This window comes from Trachemys scripta, chromosome 7 (assembly GCF_013100865.1).
Source record: "Trachemys scripta elegans isolate TJP31775 chromosome 7, CAS_Tse_1.0, whole genome shotgun sequence".
NCBI lineage: Eukaryota > Metazoa > Chordata > Testudines > Emydidae > Trachemys > Trachemys scripta.
In genome coordinates, this window is record NC_048304.1 from 24,484,506 (window position 1) to 24,502,720 (window position 18,215).

Below are 18,215 nucleotides of genomic sequence, written 5' to 3' on the forward strand. Positions count from 1 at the left end.
TATCCAAGTCCAAATTCAGCAAGCATTTCCCTGTGCACGTCTATGTCATCCACATTCCATGACCAAATTTAAAGAGGACGGTATTACTCCATACCCCTGCTTAAACAAAAATTTGATTCTGGCATGGGAAATTAAGCAGATTATTATCCAGTTAACTATAACTTTGCTATAATGCAAAGCATAATGAATACAGCAGAAATTATGTTAAGTATTTTACTATTTAATAATATCCATTCTTAAATACTTCAGCTAATTAATAAAGGATTAATTTTACTTTGTAAAGTTATTCTAAAGGTTTTTTTATATACGACTGAAAAGTCAAACTGAGAACAATTAGCATTTACCAGCTTCTTAGAAAAACTAGATTTATCAGAAAGTGGAGTTTCTGAATTTAGAGCCTCCCCAGATCTCCACTTCTAGTTCTGTGACCACGTGCCCACATAGATGGCCATGAGAAAAGCCATTTTACACAAAAAGAAGAGTGGGATGATAAGCATGTATTCAAATGGGCTTGGACAGCGGGCATTTAGCACAAGGTTTTGCCTCCAAGGGTAACAGACTTAGCAGTGAGGCATAAATAAGAAAGTGCCTTAGGTAACCTGTTATGGAAGACCCCAATGGGAACTGTCCTCGCTTTCCCAAAAATTAAGGATATCTTAATACAGTGATGGGCAGTAAAAAAAAAGACACAATTAATATGAGAGATGCTAATAGCAAGGTCCCTAACCAATTTAAGGAATCTTCAGCTCTTCTCTCCTTTCTCATTACAGGAAGATCTGCTTGTGTTTTTGTGGGTTTTTTTTTTTTTTTAAGCAGGAAAGATATAGTTTTTTGCCTTTGTTTTAAAGTGGGAGCAATAGTTGTAGTGATTGTTCTGAATATAGTAAAAATGCTTAATCAAAAAGATGGGCACCCAAAGTCTGAGGTAATCCTGCTCCAGATATGAAGCAACAGTAAAATGCCTCCCCAGTGCTGAACATGCTAAGGAGAGAAGAGTGGTTAGAGTTGGTTACCTTTAGTTTTTCTCTGGCTGTAAGAAGCTTTGGATTTAAATCCCTGCCTGCAAAAGCAATGCTGAAGTTTGTTCTTGGTCTGTACTTTCACTAAAAATTGCTTCATGAAAAAGATGGATGAGGAATAAAGTAAAACATGCATCTCCTGTACAAAGCCAGAGTGGGGAGGTAGTTTTTTTTCTCCAAGACCTTCTCAAGATTAAGTCCCCAGTATGCCTCTGAACATAAAGGGAGAGTAAAGAGAAAGATTGGAGGAGCTAGCCACACCCTAGAACAGACTACGGTCTTCAAGCTAGGCTGCAAGTAGCCAAGATATTGCCCCCTAACAGGATGGAATCTTGAGCCACATTGTTGAGTACATTCACAGTGAGGAAGTGCTTTGAGAGGTTGCTGAAGCACAGGATAGTCACCCTATTCACAACTGGTTTCCTCCCCCATCAATCATTCAGACTGAGCTACAGCAGTTGTATGAAGCCATGGTGGGTGGAGTGTGTGTGTGTGTGTGTAATAATAATATAATATATGGAGATATACCTATCTCATAGAACTGGAAGGGACCAAGTACTGATTTTGCCCCAGATAGCTAAGTGGCCCCCGCAAGGATTGAACTCACAACCCTGGGTTTATCAGGCCAATGCTCAAACCACTGAGCTACCCCTCCCCCCCAGGGGAGGGCGAGGGCGAGCGCACAATGGATCCCCTGCCCGAAGCATTTTCAACCCTTCTTTCCTGGCTTTTTGGGGGGGGGGGGGGGGGGCAAGAGGAAAGGAGGAGCAGGGCAGAAAAGAGAAAAGTGTCCTTTGTCTTGCCTTGTTCCATGTAGTTACAGAAATCTACTGAGGTCAGGAAAAAAAGACTGGATTTCACATATATACCAGCCACAGTTTCTTCTAGCAAGACAAAAAAAAACAGCTGGGGAAGTCTGCCTGCACCCCTGGAGAAGAAGCTGAACATAAGAATCCTGCATCCACATTAGCTACCCACCTGCCTGATTTATAGATGAGAATGACTCCATTCATAATGGTGGCAGCCACATCATAAAACAATTAGTTAGAATGGGTGTGTAACTAGTTTATGGCAGCAAAATGTGTTGCAGATTTTGGACTCTGCACAAATCCATGCATGGTCAAAACAAAAAGCAGTCTACAATTAATGTAAAAAAAGAAATCTGTCTTTTTTGACCTTGGGCTATTTTCCTGGCCAACTCAAATTGCTTTCAGCAGTATATTTTCTACATGTTTTTTATTAAGAATTCTGATGAAAAAAAACTAATTTTTAACGTTTTCTTCACCACAATGATTCATATTGTGTTCATGTGTGTGGAGACAGTTTATGAGTTTAATACAAGCTTTGCAGACCACAATTTGATTTTTGGCATAACTTCTTCAGTAAACCCACCATCATACATGAATACAACTGATTGATTAAAAGCTGCTATTGATGTTTTCCATTTTTATACTGTACAACAGTTTAACAACAGTATGCAAGATGCCATGAAGTATCAACAAAGTTCAAAGTAAATGGAAAAGTTTGCTTTGACTTGGCCATATTTATATATAGTAATAAATACACAGGACTTGGTGATATATGTAGAAGTTTTTGAGACCCTGCAAGCCAACTTTGGAATGTGGCAACATAGTTTTGAGCAGGCTGGACTTAGAGTGAATATTGGTAAAATCGAGGCTATGACAAATGGGGGAGCAGGACTCACTATAAAGGACATCACAGACAGACAGCTTAGAAGAGTGAAAGAATTTAAATACCTGGGATCAATGGTTGGTGCCAATGGTGCCATCCTGCGATATGCCCAGCATTTTGGTGCAAATGGAGGGAACTGACTCCAGTTCCTTGTGACAAGAAGATGCCAATAATGTTAAAAGGTACAGTGTATAAAACTAATTTGAGCCATTCTAATATACGGGACAGTGACTAGGCCAGCCATTAGAAAAGATTTCAGTATGCTCTCCACTACAGAAATGAAGATGTTGAGATGGACAAATGGTAGGACATTCCATGATGGGAAACAAAATTAGGTTGTTAAGGGCCTAATGCAGGGATTGCTCCAATTGAAGATAAGTTGAGGAAAACGAGGCTATGCTGGTTTGAGCATATCCAGCGGAGAGCTGAGAGCTATACTGGTATGATTGCTCTTGCAATGGTTGTGGGTGGAAGATGACCAAGGGGGAAAACAAAGTCTTGATACATGGACTGGATATTAGTGGACCTCAGAGAGACCAATCTGTATAACAGCCTGGAATACAATCATGAGTTTTGGAAGAAGTCTATAAAAGCTGCAACTCCAAATAAGGAAGTGGCAAGAAAGAAAGCAAAGAAAAACATAGGACCAAATTCTGCTATCTTTACTTAAGATTAGTACCTTATTCAACAATTTTGCAGTAAGTTACTACTCAACATGAGTAAGGCTAGCAGACACTGGATTTGTTAGAGAATTTGAAGTACTCCTTTCTGTATATTTTTGAGAAATTTGTTTTAGAGTGTGGCTTACAAAGTAAACTATTTGAATAAACACAGATATATCCATATTTTTGGCTGAACATGTTTATGCATTTGTTAAAGTTTTTGATTACCATACCAGAATTGATATTCTCCAGTGACGCTCCTCAAGAAGCTGGCACACTAGTACAGTATACTAGTTTATTGTAAGAATTATTTACTGAGACTGTGTACTTCAGAGGTAAAGTGCAAATAATTATTTTAGAGTTAGATTGCACTTTTGTTTGCTTCTTTATGATGAATGAATGTGGTGTGAAAGGTTTTGGGGTGCTTTTTATGGTTTTCTGCTTGTTTTTCTACCCTAGAATTACCCTTTGTCTTTTTAAGTTATATTTTAATATCTTTGGGACAGGGATTGTCTTATTATTATTTGTATTACTGTAATAATCTTACCTAATCATGGACCAGGACCCCATTGTGTGAGGCACTGTGTGTTCATACAGCATATAGCACAATAGTGCCCTGTAATTATTACTACTATTACAGTAATAATAATGGTAAGTCTTCTTTTGCTCAGAACAGTTCAGGTGCATCAGCTCACAATAAACATGTTGGATCTTTAACAAGAACACCTTTTATCCAAAGTGTCAGTGTCTGAAGTTACATAGGAGTTAAAAAATAATTATCCTGCATGTTTGAAGTCTGGCTAAAAACCCTTTCCCCTCTTAATTGCTCACAAGTTACTCTTAAAGCATCATCATTTTATCAATACTCAGTCAAATCATTAGAGAGTCTTCCAGGGTAGACAAAACTTTAAGCCCATTTAATAAAATAGAAAGAAGCAAAAGGACATAAGCCCAATTTTCCCCTTTTCAGGTCACCTTTAATATGTCCCATATGTTATTTATGAAAATATTAGAAATAACCATTAAAAATAATTAAAAGAAATTTCCACTTTTAAAAATAAAAAACTTGCTTAAAAGTTTAAGGGAAGAGTTAGTCATACATAAAATATACCCATTTTTATTAAAAGAAAAGCACAGAAGCAAAAGGTTAAAATACCAATGGGAGAAAAAAGGGGCAAAGCTTAAAATAGGGGGAAAATTGCATGTTGCATCACTTTCCTCTTATCTGCATAGTGTTTTCACCACTTTTGGTATAATTAAGTGTTCCACATTAATAACAGCAATGTATCACTACAGACCTAACAAAAGACTGAAAAAGTGAAATCCCAGCCCTACTGAAATCAATGAGAGTTTTACCACTGACTTCAAAGTGACCAGGATTTCACCTTATAAATACGGTGAAGCAGTCCAGCAGTTAATGCAAAAAGCAGTGAGAAATGGAGGGAATAGGTGAGGAGCAAACAACAAATATATTAAGCTACTGTTCCTCCCAGACCATTCAAAACAGGGTTTCACAAAACTTTTCAGATAGTGTGACCCAAATCTTAAGGCTGGCAGAGACTGGGATTTTCAAAGGAGCCTAAGGGAACTAGGTGCCTAATTTCCATTGTAATTGAATGGGGATTTTGCTATAAATTCCCTTAGGCTCCTCTATTTGATCGGATTCTTGAAGTTTGGTGTTTTCAGCTATCAAATTCTCCCCACTTCTGTCAATAAGTTTTATCTTTTATTTTCTTCTCTCACTTACTTCAAAGACATGTTGAAATCTTTTAGTTAAATCAAGATGATCACTTTTGTATCCTTATAGTGACAGAAGTGCTCATCAGCTTTAGTTTGCAGATCTCATGCTAAGATGTCAATTAATATACAATTTTAATTAGCTAAAAGAACAAACAGTGCATACATCATACCACTGAAAATGAAGTTGACTTCATCAATTAGGCCAGCAAACTCACTTTTACTATGTCTTCTGTTAGAAAGAGGAGCCTTAAAGAAATTTCTATCAAGCTTAAAACTATTGAGGATAATTTTCTTTTTAAGTCTCCACTTGAGAAATTTTGGATCAGTCCCAAAAGTTTTGGAAGATACAGCCCATGCCATTTTTTAAAGAAATTAAGCTGTGTTTACTTTTTTGTATTTTGGTTTATTGATAATTTTTCTTAGGTCTTCTGAAATGGGCATTAAGAGTATTTGGATATAAATTACATTTAAAATATTGTGTCAAGTATCAGAGGGGTAGCCGTGTTAGTCTGAATCTGTAAAAAGCAGCAGAGGGTCCTGTGGCACCTTTGAGACTAACAGAAGTACTGGGAGCATAAGCTTTCGTGGGTAAGAACCTCACTTCTTCAGATGATTCCACGCCTTAAAAAGCAGAAACCCACCAATAAAGTCATACTACGCGATGTTCATTACATTTTGCCAATCAATCTAAGAAACACAACAGCAGTCAACATGCATAACAATTGATTTTTGTAGTCAAAGAAAATTATTGCCTCACTTCTGTTTATGAGTACTTCTCTCAGCTCTATTAATTCATAATTTAACTTAAATGTTTAAAGTTACACCTAACATTTTGTAAAATCCTTCCTAGCGCAACAGTAGTGGGGGGAAAATAAGCATTGTTCTTTCTGGGGTCTCCATGCTATTAAAAGGAATTCTATTTCCAGCTATGCTTTCATAGTGCTTTCAGGTTTCTCCCGAACTGGTGCTCCTGTTCCAGCTCACAGTACAAACTAAGCAGAAAGCAGAGCTTTGCTCCATGCAGACATGACTGCTTCTCTACTAACTATCCTCAAAGTCATTTGCTTTGAAAAGCAAGTTTTTCACCTTAAGCAGAAAAATTATCTGCCTCCCTACAAGATCAGTGGTAAGCACTTATGCTCCATTTCTTTGCATTCTATGAAAAATCTTATATTCCCACATGAAAATACCAGTCTCTTATAGTTTTGTTCCTGCAGTCGCACTTGATCTAGCGCAAGCTGCATTATAAAACCTTAAAATTATCAGAAATTACATATATAATGCTAAACAGAGAAGAGACAAGCACTATTACCTCATCCCTATCTGTCTGCGGCAGCCTGCAATGTTTGTTTTAATTGGCAATGTTAGTCAGGCTTCCAGCTTCTCTTATTTTCCATCAATGTTGCAAAATTAGGTCAATCTTACGGCAACGGCAACACTGTGCCACTCACTCTCTTGCGGATAGAAAGTAATCATAGATTAAGTGTTAAACACAGCACGTGCTCAGCACTTTACAAAAGTAACAAAGATATCTCCTACTCTTAAAGAGAGTCAGTTTTCTTGGCGTTCATAATGCCATAATTCTTTACTTGCAGCGCATTTCCACTACTGCAGAAATATTAAGTAGTACTAACAAATGTATTTTTCAAGTGACATTTTTGATATTTTGGTTTTTTGTTTTAAAGTCAATGTGATGAATGCTCTGTACTCACTCTGGCACTCTATGAACTGATGAATAAAAGTGCAGTCCCCTCCACTCTTTGAAAGAAAGTGCTCTAGTAAAGAAAGAAACACTTCAGTTTACATCTCCTCATCATCTTAGAACTGATTTAACTATAAAATCTGAAATATACATTAAAATATTTGTAAATTAGGCGTTATTCTCAGATTTGAATATGGTGACTCAACCGAATATACAAGCAGACACGACATATTCTGTTGAAATAGTTAAGAATTTTTTTTGGAGATTAGAAATTATATAGATTGTTTTTTAGACCTGGTTGCAGAAAATATTGGGAAAGTATACTTAACATATTCAATTTAAAGTATATTCAATTTTTAAAATATAAACTTTAATACTAAACTCTACGAAAGTTGTTAATGAAAATGAATGAAAAATATTTACCTCAAGAAATATTATACTATTTCTAAAAATCTTTATTTAACAAGTTTAGTAACCGATTCATTTATAAAAATTCCTACATTTAGCAGCAACTAGAACACCTATTTCAGTTTAGCGAGGTCATAAATTACACACACACGCACACACACCTCTACTTCCACTACAAATCTATAGTTGCACCAAAAAGATTTAACTCAATGTTCACCAACAGACTTAAATTAAAAATCAATTTAGAATACGTAAGATGATGCAATCCTTGACACCTTCTTACAGTGCAGTTTACTGAAATATCAAACCCCATAGCACTGAGAGACAAAGCAGTTCCTACCATTAGTATATTATTAGTTCTGAACAAAAAAATATATTGAATCCTTGCGCTAAGGGGAAAAAAACAATTTTACATATTTTATTCTACATTTGAATATTTTTATCCTTATTTTAAAAAATCCATTTAGCGCTAAAGTGATTTTTTTTCTTTGCTCTTTAATTGTAATCCCTCCTAACTAGGCTAAATAGACTTAGAAAGTAAGGCACATTAATGCTCCATCTCAGGCCAAGGTGGTTGACAAGGAAATGAGGGCCGATCGCCCACACAGCCCTACATGTCCTTGGAGAGGGACACAAAGAAGCCCAGGGTGTACACACAGGGCAAATAAGAACGATTATGTTTTTAGATTAAATTTTGAACCTCAGGTGACCATGTACAAATTGGGGGTGCGAGGCTTCCCCACAGAGTTGAAAAAAATCCACAGCCAACAAAAAACCAACAATTTATTTATTTATCTAAATATCATTTTTAAACCAATTTGACTCTTACATTTGGGGGCTTGGCTCACCATTTTTCAGTACTTAGAGCTGGCATTACAGTCACAACAATGGGGAGAGAATTTTTAAAATGAAGATATGGCTGTAAAACCATAAAATTGGTGTGTGCATTATCTAAAACTACTCTGAAAAATTTCTAGATTTGACACGGTTCCTTTCAACTTTTTTGTTCTAAAATACATAAATTTGTAATCTGGAAGTTCACAATTAAAAACAAAAAACAAAAAAACCAAACATTTCAGCTTAGCTTTAAGCTACTCTTGTCCAAAGTGTGTATTACTTTCTGAAAAAAATCCTAACCCTCAATTTTCTTATGGTTTGGATAGCATGAAGATTAAAAGTAATCATGGTGCACCAAAGTGTTTTCTACAGGATACGACACAATTGTAGTAACTGAACAACATGACATTTCAGTTTGAAACCAATTCTTTCACTTACAAAAAATGTGAATGCACTTCCTTATGCAAAAAATTATCGCTTTCTAGAGATTCAAAACAACACTACGTCTGAAGAGCTTTCTTAAACAATAATTAAAATGTCACTAAGGTTAAAATTCCAAAGTTTTGAAACTATGGACACTAAGATAGAACCCTACATCATTTAAAAAAAATAATTTACAACCAATCCAGTGACTTGGCAGGAGGTCAGAGAAATATCATACAAAAGACATTAGCACTAAGGAGTAAGAGACAATGTGCATCACAGTTAAGTGTCTGGAATTCAGGATGGAGTTAGGAGAGATAACTGGTACTTTGGGGACTTTAGCATACAAGTAAAGTTCATCACATTTTCACTTTCTTTAGGTATTACTCTAAGTTTTCCCCATGTGTGGTTTATACATTCTGAGATAGCTACAAACCTCACATGAGAAGCCTCTGTTTATATACAAATCTAATAAAGGATCAATATATAGTATTTTAAAGTTTGCTTCAAAATGCATATGGCACTTATAAAGGCTGCAGACATTGTTCAATCAAACTCTCTACACAACTGTTTTCTGCTGGACAATTCACAGTATCATCAGTCTCCATGGAGGCCATGCAATACAGTAAGGTCATTAACAGCAGCAAGACATCTATTAGTGGAAAGAGAACATCAATAAATATAAAAGGAGGAAATGGTAGAACTTCAGAACCCTGTCTGGAATAGCACTGGGGGCAAGGTTAAGCATGGTAAAGGGAGAATTCATGCTGGAAAGATGATGGAGGGCTTTATTGACAAAAATAAGTCTGCATGCTAAAAGTTATGACAAATACTTAATATGCAAGCAAAATTAAACTTCCAAAATTAAGCCCTATAGAAGAACTCATTCCGTTAGGAAAAAAAATACTGTATTAGCAGTAACAACCCTTTGGACTCTATAGAAGGTGAATAAACATTTTTAAAAAGCATTGGATCTGAACCAATATGTGCCAGTTTATTAAATAAGATTAGTGACCAAAAGCAATGATGCTTTCAAACTATCAATATTTAGTGTGGCAGATTAAAGAACATCTTCAGCATTCACCACGCTAAGTTATTTTAGAAGTCCTTTATTGCAAAAATATTTTTCCATTTTAATACCATTTATAGTACATATTTTCATATATATATGACAAAAAATAAATTATGATTATTTATTGCAAATTTTAAGTCTTTTCCAACATTTTATAATAAACTATTCTAGGCCTAGTTCTAGCCTCATACACGAGCACCACTCTGTATGTGGTCAAAGCCTGGGGCTGATTACTATATATGGTGTGATAATAAACACTTTTTACAGCAGGAAAAAGCAATCCCAGTCTTAAAATATATAGGTAATTTAAACCCAAAAAAAGTAAAGTTTAAAAAAGTGTATTTAACTTAAAGGGACATAGGTCATAAAAAATCATTTTAAATTCATTTGTGGAAAAAGGAGGTTACTGTATCTGTTTTATTACCATCTTAGATAAAAACTGCATTTTAAAAATCTTATTTAGTTTTACCATTTATGTTGTTTATATACTTCTATATTTCACTCAAGGTAGACTTTGAAACATTCACTTGCTTCTAGTCAGACCTATTTACTTACCTCTTCTGACTTACTAGCTGAAGGGTACAATGTCTGGGTGGCAAGCAAGTACAAAAATGTTTACACTGATTTTTTAAAAGTAATGAAGCTATTTCTGCTAATATAGTGGCAGGATCCTGACATCTTAGGCAGACAGACTTCCTCTGAATTCAATGGGAGTCCATCTGAAGAAAGGTTGAGCTATTACTTCCTGATTTGGCTCATTAGGTTTTGAAAAGCCTTATTCCAAAACCTAGATTTGGAGTCTAACCAAAAAGACTGTCTTTTTAACAGGTGACATTTTTTGTTTGTTTGTTTTAAAAAAATAACAGGAAATATTAAAACCAAAATCTTAGAGAATAAACATAATTTGTTCAAGTTTAAACAGAAACTATAAGAAAAAAGTTAGTCTTTATTTAAGATACACTACCTTTTTCTGCGCTCCCATTAATTTTAGGTATGAAGTCATCAACTTGTATGCCTACGATTAAGAAAGGGTATTATTTCTGGATTCAAGCCAAGTATTTTATGTAGCACACTGTGAAATGTAATTAGCTTTCCATACTGTCTCCTTATCCTAAGTATTGAAGCAACAATCAAATCAAATAATCTATGTTAGGACACATGATACAATTTAATGATACTTTCCTGCACGACGGATCCTGTCACATATTGATCAAATGCTTCAAAAATTACCATCATCCAAAAACTACCGTCCATTAAGTAAATGTTTAAAAAAAAAAAACCCAAACAACGATTTTCTACACAAACATATTTGAGTTCACAAGCTAGCAATAAACAAAAGAAAAACTTAATGAACATTTTAAATGGCAGTGCCCTCTTCTGGTATTTTGTTACATCAGCATTTTACTTTCACTTTTAACACGTCAAATGCAACTATGATCTGCGATTAAGAGGAAACAACAGCCAAACGTATAATTTTAACGCTTTTTTCCTATTGTCAGCAATACTTAGATCATAAGGATTGCTATAATATAATTAATTAATAGGGTAAAGAATTTAAAGATGAAATCCAGCTTTAAGCAAAGAACATTAATATCACACCTACCTAAACTGTTGTGTTCTTTAAGAGTTTTCTCTTGAAGGTGTTCTAACCGTACTGTAAACAGAATTCCAAGAAAAAGATATTTCACAGAATAAAAGAAAAAAAGATATAATCAAAGCATTTTTTGACTAGCTGACTGACCTTGTAAAGCAGTTAGCCGTTCATTGGTGAAATCATTATCTGCTTGTAAAGCTTCTATTTTTGCCTGAAGCTCTTGTTCTCGCTCTTCCATTTCATTTATTTTATGTTGCAATTCCTTTTTTTCTGCCTGTCCCTTCTGTTGGATTTCCTCTTGTCTTCCTTCTGCCACCTGCTCAAATGTCAGAAAAAATTAGTTATAAGACAATGACACACTTAATTTTCATGTGAGTGAACATTCAGATGGGACTCCCTTTTTAGCCACTCTGATAAAGAACGTTTAATACCCATCTGTAAACTTTTTCTACAAAGCCATTTTCCAGAAGTAAGTTTATGGAAACCTTATTTATTTCATATGGATATATTTTCTCCTGCATTTCCATTTCTTTAATGTAATTCCACAGCAATTTATTCCATCATTTGTCCTAGAAGCCTCTGTCGTCTAGATGCACCTTGTTTGGAACCATAACAAAAGATGAAGCATCCCAGAACAATTTATTTTTACAATTTATTACTAGAAAATTATAGGAAAAAAGAGAACAAACATCTCAGTTTCATTTGGACAGTATAGGTGTCCAAAGAACTTTTTAGGACAGCTTAAGTTTGAGTTTCTCATTTCACCAATCAAAATGCTTAGGTTCATGAAACAGGTCTGTATTGTCATTTACCAGCTTGAAAGAGCCATGTCACTCCCTCTCTGGTGGTTAAAAAAAAAAAAAAGTTATGAGAATGTTATTACTAGTTTTTATTTAGTCCTTGCACTCTAGCATTGCTAACAATTGCAGAAGGTTAGATAAAGTTCTGTCCCTACCTTTAGTTTGTCAGAGAGGTCTTTAATTTCATTTACAGCTCCATTGTACTTGTTTGCTAATTCTCTTAATTCTTCCTGAGTCCGCTCATTCATTTCTTTCAGGTGAGTACATTCATCTTCAGTGTTACTTAAACTTCGCTATAAGGAAAAAATTAGTGCATGTGAAAACCAAAAATAGCGAGAGTTTATGGATATTGACGTTTGATACTGAATGTTTCAATTTGTGACAAGAAATATGATCTAAAAACCTCCTTGCTTCTAATTGTTAATAAAGGCCAAATGGATAGATCAAGTGTTGGCAAAAATACTACCTATTTAAAAACACCTTTGTAACATTCAATTTAAATAAGAATAATCATACATTAAGTGGAGAAACAAGTTGTGTGTGCAAGAAAAAATTAGAGGAGGCTCTGGAAAAAAAATGGTTACTAACCTTCCATAACTGTTGTTCTTCGAGATGTGTTACTGATATCTATTCCACGCTAGCTGTGTGCATGCCATGTGCACTGTTGCTGGAAATTTTTCCTTTACTGGTATCCATTGGGCTAGCTCTAGTGCCCTCTGGAGTTGCACACTTATGCACGGATATAAGGGGTGCCGCCAGCCTCGCACCCTCTCAGTTCCTTCTTGCTGGTAACTCCGACAGAGGGGTAGGAAGGTAGGTCATGGAATGGACACGAGCAACACATCTCAAAGAACAGTTACGAAAAGTTGGAAACTGTTTTTTTTCCCCCCGAGTGGTTGCTCATGTCCATAACATGCTAGGTAACTCACAAGCAGTTACCCAGGAGGTGGGCTTGGAGTTCATGGACATGCTGACTGCAACACTGCTCTCCTGAAACTGGCATTGTCCTGGGCTTGTTGGATGATGATGCAGTATGAATTGAAGGAATGAAGAAACAACAAGGTCATGGCTCTGCAGATGTTGTGGATTGGTATCTGTGCAAGGAATGCTGCTGATGAAGCCTGGACTCTTGTGGAATGATCAGTCATAGTAACTAGAGGCCAGACATTCACCTGTTCATAGCAAGCCCGAATACAGGCGATTATCCATACACAATTCTTTAGGCTGACACAGGCAGCCCTCTCATCCTTTCCACTACTGCCATGAAGAGTTGCATGGATTTGCAGAAGGGCTTCATACTCTCAATATAAAAAGTGAGGATCTGCCTAATACCCAATGTACAAGTCGTCGTTCCTCACAGCTTTTGAGAGGTTTTGGGAAGAAGATAGGTAGAAAAATGACTTGGCTGTGGTGGAATTGTGACACCACTTTTGGCAGGAAGGCTGCGTGAGGGTGCAGTTGGACCTTGTCCTTGAAGATCACCAGTGAGAGTGGAGCTGCCACTGAGAGGTCCAGAAGCATGCCAAACTAATACTGGCATGGCCACACCAGTGCTATCAGGATAACTCTTGCCTTGTCCCGTTTAATTTTTAGGAGAACCTTGTGAACCAAGGCAATCATTGTAAAGGGGTACAGTAGGTGGCCTGCCCACAAGAGCAGGAAGGTGTCAGAGGGAGCCCGTACTGTGTCCGGGCAACAAACAGAACTGATGGCATTTTCTGTTTTGCCTGGTGAACAGGTTTACCTGCAGAGGCCCCCACCTTTGGAAGATGACACTGATGACCTCCGGGCAAGAGACCACTCATGGTGAGAGGAGCAGGAACTGCTGAGGTGATCCGCCAACACGTTCTGGACTCCCGGGAGGTGAGATGCCTCAAGAGTAATGGACTATCTAACACAGAAGTACCATAGACCAACGCCTCCTGACACAGGGCAGAGGTTTGGGCCCCTCCTTGATTGTTGATATAGAACATGCCTGCTGTATTGTCTGTCAGAACTTGAACCACCTTGCCTGAGATCTGGGGAAACACCTGATATGCCAGGTGCACTGCCCTGAGCTCCCTGACATTTATGAGCAGGGAGAGTTCTTCCCAGGACCGGAGACCCTGAGTACTGAGGTTGTTGAGGTGGGCTCCTCACCCTAGGTCTGACGCATCCAAAACTAAAAGACACCGAAGGCTGTGGAGCCACAAAGAGCACCCCCTTCATTACCAACCTTGACTCCTTTCACCAGCCCAGGAAGTTGAGGACCGGGAAAGGGATCGTAAGTGGTGTCTGTTCGGGGAGAATACGGACACTAGCCACATCTGAAGGGGCCTGAGGTGTAGCCTTGCATATTGAACCACCATGTAAGTGACCATGTGACCCAGTAGCTTGAGGCACACTCGAGCTGTTGTGATTGGGTGGGCCAAGACCTTGGATATCAGGTTTGCCATGGTCTGGCAGGAAGGCCCTGGATTGGGTTGAGTCGAGCACTGCCTCAATAAATTCTCTGAACTGGGAAAGAGTTGACTGTTGCTCATTTATCAGCAGACCCAGCACTCTGAAGGTGGTTTGGACTGTGCACCGATGCTGTCTTGCACTTGAGCCTGTGACCAACCTTTGATCAGCCAGTCATCAAGGAACAGGTAGGCCTGAACATCTCTCCGCCTGAAGAAGGCTGCTATAATCGCCATACTCTTCATAAAAACCCTTGGAGCTACTGATAGGCCGAAGGGAAGGGCAGTGAATTGGTAGTGGTGATTACCGACTACAAATTTGAGCAATTTTCTGTGGCCCCAGAATATAGAAATGTGAAGGCATGCATCCTTCAGGTAGTGGGTGGCATAACAGTCTCCTGGGTCCAGGGAGGGAATGATGGAGGGCAGGGAGGCCATGCGGAACCTCAGTTTCTTGAGATACCCGTTGAGGCAATGCAGGTCCAGGATGGCCCAGACCCCTCCTTTTTGCCTTTGAGATTAGGAAATATTGGGAGTAAAATCCCTTCCCTCAAGTCTTGAGGAACTTCCTCCACAGCCCTCATATGTAGGAGGGACTGCACCTCCTGGACAAGCAACTGCTCATGAGAATGGTCCCGGAAGAGGGCTGGGAAGGAGGAGTGGATAAAAACTGAAGGGTATATCTAACGGTCACTGTACTCAGGACCCATTTGTCCAATGTTATGGATGCCCAAGCCAGACTGAAGAGCAACATCAAAATAAAATGGCAGGGGATTTGAAATGGCGACTGATACAGCACCCTCTTCAAGCGCACCTTCAAAAGGCCTGCTTGGGCCTGCTGGAGTATCTCTGGGGCCCTGCCTGGGAGGCTGAGGTGGCCCGGAACAGTTGGCGCTGTTTATAACCTCTGCCTTTTCTTTTGTAGGGCTCCTATTTTGAAGGTCCCAAAAACTGAGGAAGCTGCTGGGGCCTCAAGTGTTTTCTGAAGGCAGACAGCACATACAGGCCTAAGGATCATAGGGTGGCCCTGAGTCCTTCAGTCCGTGAAGTCTTGTGTCCATCTGCTCCGAGAAAAGGAAATAGCCTTCAAATGGGAGATCCTGGATTGACTGTTGGATCTCGTGAGGACTGAAGCCAGGAACAGCACCTCATTGTGACTGCAGAGGTTATTGTCCGGGCTGCCAAGTCAGCAGCATCCAGAGCCCCCTGGAGAGAGGTCCTGGCCACGTTCTTATCCTCTTCTAGGAGGGTGGCAAACTCCAGACTCGACGCTTGAGGCAGGGAGTCTGAACTTATTCAGTGAGTCCCACAGATTAAAACAGTATTTCCCCAGCAAAGTTTGCTGATTGGCGATACGCAGTTGGAGCTACCCGTGGAATAAATCTTTTTCCCACCAATAAGGTCCAGTTTGTTAGTATATTTTTGTTTCAGAGGTAGCACTCAACTGGCCCTGCCTGTCCCTTTCATTAGCAGCAGACACCATCAGGGACCCTGGAGAGCGTGTGAGTATAGGTAATTAAACACGCTTGCTGGCAAATAATATTTTTACTCTCCCCTCTTTGAAGTGAGGGTCAGAGAAGAAGGAGTTTGCCAAAGGCCTTCACTGGTCCCATCACCACCCTCATTGATGGGCAGGGCCACTTTGGATGGAGCTGCTGCAGCCAAGGTATCAATAAGGCTGTGTGATGTCTCTTTGGGCTCCTTGATAGCCAAGCCCAGGTTTGAAGCGATCTGCTTCAGAAGGTTCTGAGGGGCCCTGAAATTATACTGAGGAAGTAGGCTGCTGGGACCCGCAACAGCCTCATCTGGGGAGGACGAGGAGGAAGTTTGCCCCAGAGGAGGGGCTCCTTCCTCTTCCTCAACTATGTTGATTAGAGGCTTCTCCTGGACTTCAGTAGTGTGGGCGAGATTGGAGTCTAGATCTGAGCGGGAAGGAGTGGTGGCCTGTCTCTCGGAGGCCACCGAGTAGGACCAGTGGGAGACAGGCCCTGCTACCAGTGGGAGACAGGCCCTGCTACCAGTGGGAGACAGGCCCTGCTACCAGTGGGAGACAGGCCCTGCTACCCCCAGGGATTCCAGTAAAGCCACTGCATCAGCCAGTGACCCGCTGGCTAGGTGTCCGCCAGGGGACTGGCAGTGAAGCTTGCTGGGGCATAGGCTGGGTACCAATGATGGGCTTTTGGCAGTATGTATGATTTCCCCTTTGGACTCCAAAGGGAATTTCTCTCTTGGGAACCACAGTGGAGCAATACCTGCTTCTGCTTCCATATGGTGCTGGGGTTCTGCGGCGTGCCAGGGAGTGGGATGCTGGCATCAGGTGGGACTTGCCCCTGGATGGTGCCGGGACACCTGGTACCAGGAAGGCACCTGATATACCCTGTTCCCTCCCGCTTCCAGATGCTGGAGCTGGTAGATGCCCTGTTGGGCTGGAAGAGAGAAAAGGTCCCTAACTGTCTGAAAAGACTCTGGGGTTGATAGCACCATGAGTCCATTGGTACCACCGTAGCTTCCTGGTGTCAGTGGAGGGTCCCTCACTGGACTCAATGCCCTTGGTGAAGTTGATGGTGCCGATGTGGATCCAGGTGTAGAACACTGGCTCGGTACAGGTCTCACTCCTTCTCCCTGCTTGACTCTCTTCTGCACTGGTGAGCACCCTTTCTCGGGACGCTGCTTTTTGTTCTTCTTCCTTGGCACTGGGGATGGAGAATGGTGCCGGGGAAGAGCTTTGTGCTGGGGGGGTGCTTCGCACCAATGCCAAAATACTCAGCGCTGAACTGGGTCTGCGCTGAGACCCAGTTTGAGGGCAGCTTCCATGAGGATAGCCTTTAGTCTGAAGTCCCAACAGATTTTGCACTTATCTTTTACATGTCTTTCCCAAGCTCTTTAAGCAACTCAAGTGTGGGTCACTCACAGGCACAAGACTTGTAGCCCAGGGACGAAAAGTCCTTTGATGAAAGGAACTATATACACGGTCACAATTTGCAGACACTATATACATTAAACTGTTAACAATATGAATGAAGAAAGAGTCTGAAATCAGGAGGAAGAAATCTTGCCAGAGCAAGAAAGGGTCGTTCCAGCAACTGTCACGGGTGGTAAGGAGGAACTGAAAGGGTGCACGGCTGGCTGGGTCCCTTATACCAGCGCATACATGCATGACTCTAGAAGGCACTAGAGTCGGCCCAACAGATACCACAAAGGGAAAAATCTCTGGCAACAGTGCACACAGCAATAACCTGAGTAGTTGTTGCATTATTTTACCAAAAACCTGAAACAGCATCTGAGCTTAGATTCCCCTAATAACTACATCAAGAAAGGGGTGAAATGCACATTTAACAAAAGCATTCAACTACAAACTCCATCTGCAAATACCAAAGGACTTTTAGAGCAGAGCAAATTTGGAAAAAAAAAAATGTATACAAAATCATATTAGGATTTGATTAAGAATTTTCTCTCAGAGACAAGGAAATTAATATATCAAAATGTGTCACAAATTTGGTATTATGATTTTATTACAGAATCAAAAAGAAGTGTGTTTGGAGGAGCAAAAATGCATCTGCAATAATTAGCAAACTTGTCAAGAGAAGTAACAAAACAAAAAATAAGTGTATTTATATGTCAAGCCTGAAGTTTATTATAGTGCCATAACATTTCATGATACCTTCCATACATAAAAAAAGACAGGTCCTACCGAAAGAGTTTACAAATCTAGAGGCCCAATTTTAATATTTATGCATGAGAGAAACTTTACACACATGAATAACTTGATTGAAGCCATGAGACTACTCATAGTAACACAAATTACTCATTATAGTAAGCGGACACAGA

General features: G+C 39.4%; 1 protein-coding gene across 25 annotated transcripts in view; it reads right to left on the reverse strand.

Moving 5' to 3' along the window:
• The window catches only part of SLMAP (sarcolemma associated protein), a 157,169-nt gene that overhangs the window by 37,923 nt on the left and 101,031 nt on the right, over positions 1–18,215 (reverse strand). For 9 of the 25 annotated variants that reach the window (XM_034777693.1, XM_034777690.1, XM_034777675.1 and 6 more), the window contains exons 10-14: positions 12,105–12,242; positions 11,297–11,465; positions 11,159–11,209; positions 10,520–10,570; positions 6,826–6,888 (exon numbers count right to left, since the gene is read on the reverse strand). In XM_034777693.1, the coding sequence (XP_034633584.1) occupies positions 6,826–6,888; positions 10,520–10,570; positions 11,159–11,209; positions 11,297–11,465; positions 12,105–12,242 (472 nt within the window). Of the gene's footprint in view, positions 1–2,776; positions 2,861–6,825; positions 6,889–10,519; positions 10,571–11,158; positions 11,210–11,296; positions 11,466–12,104; positions 12,243–18,215 lie in introns of all 25 variants that reach the window. The other 16 variants (XM_034777668.1, XM_034777670.1, XM_034777677.1 and 13 more) reach the window with 5 other exon arrangements.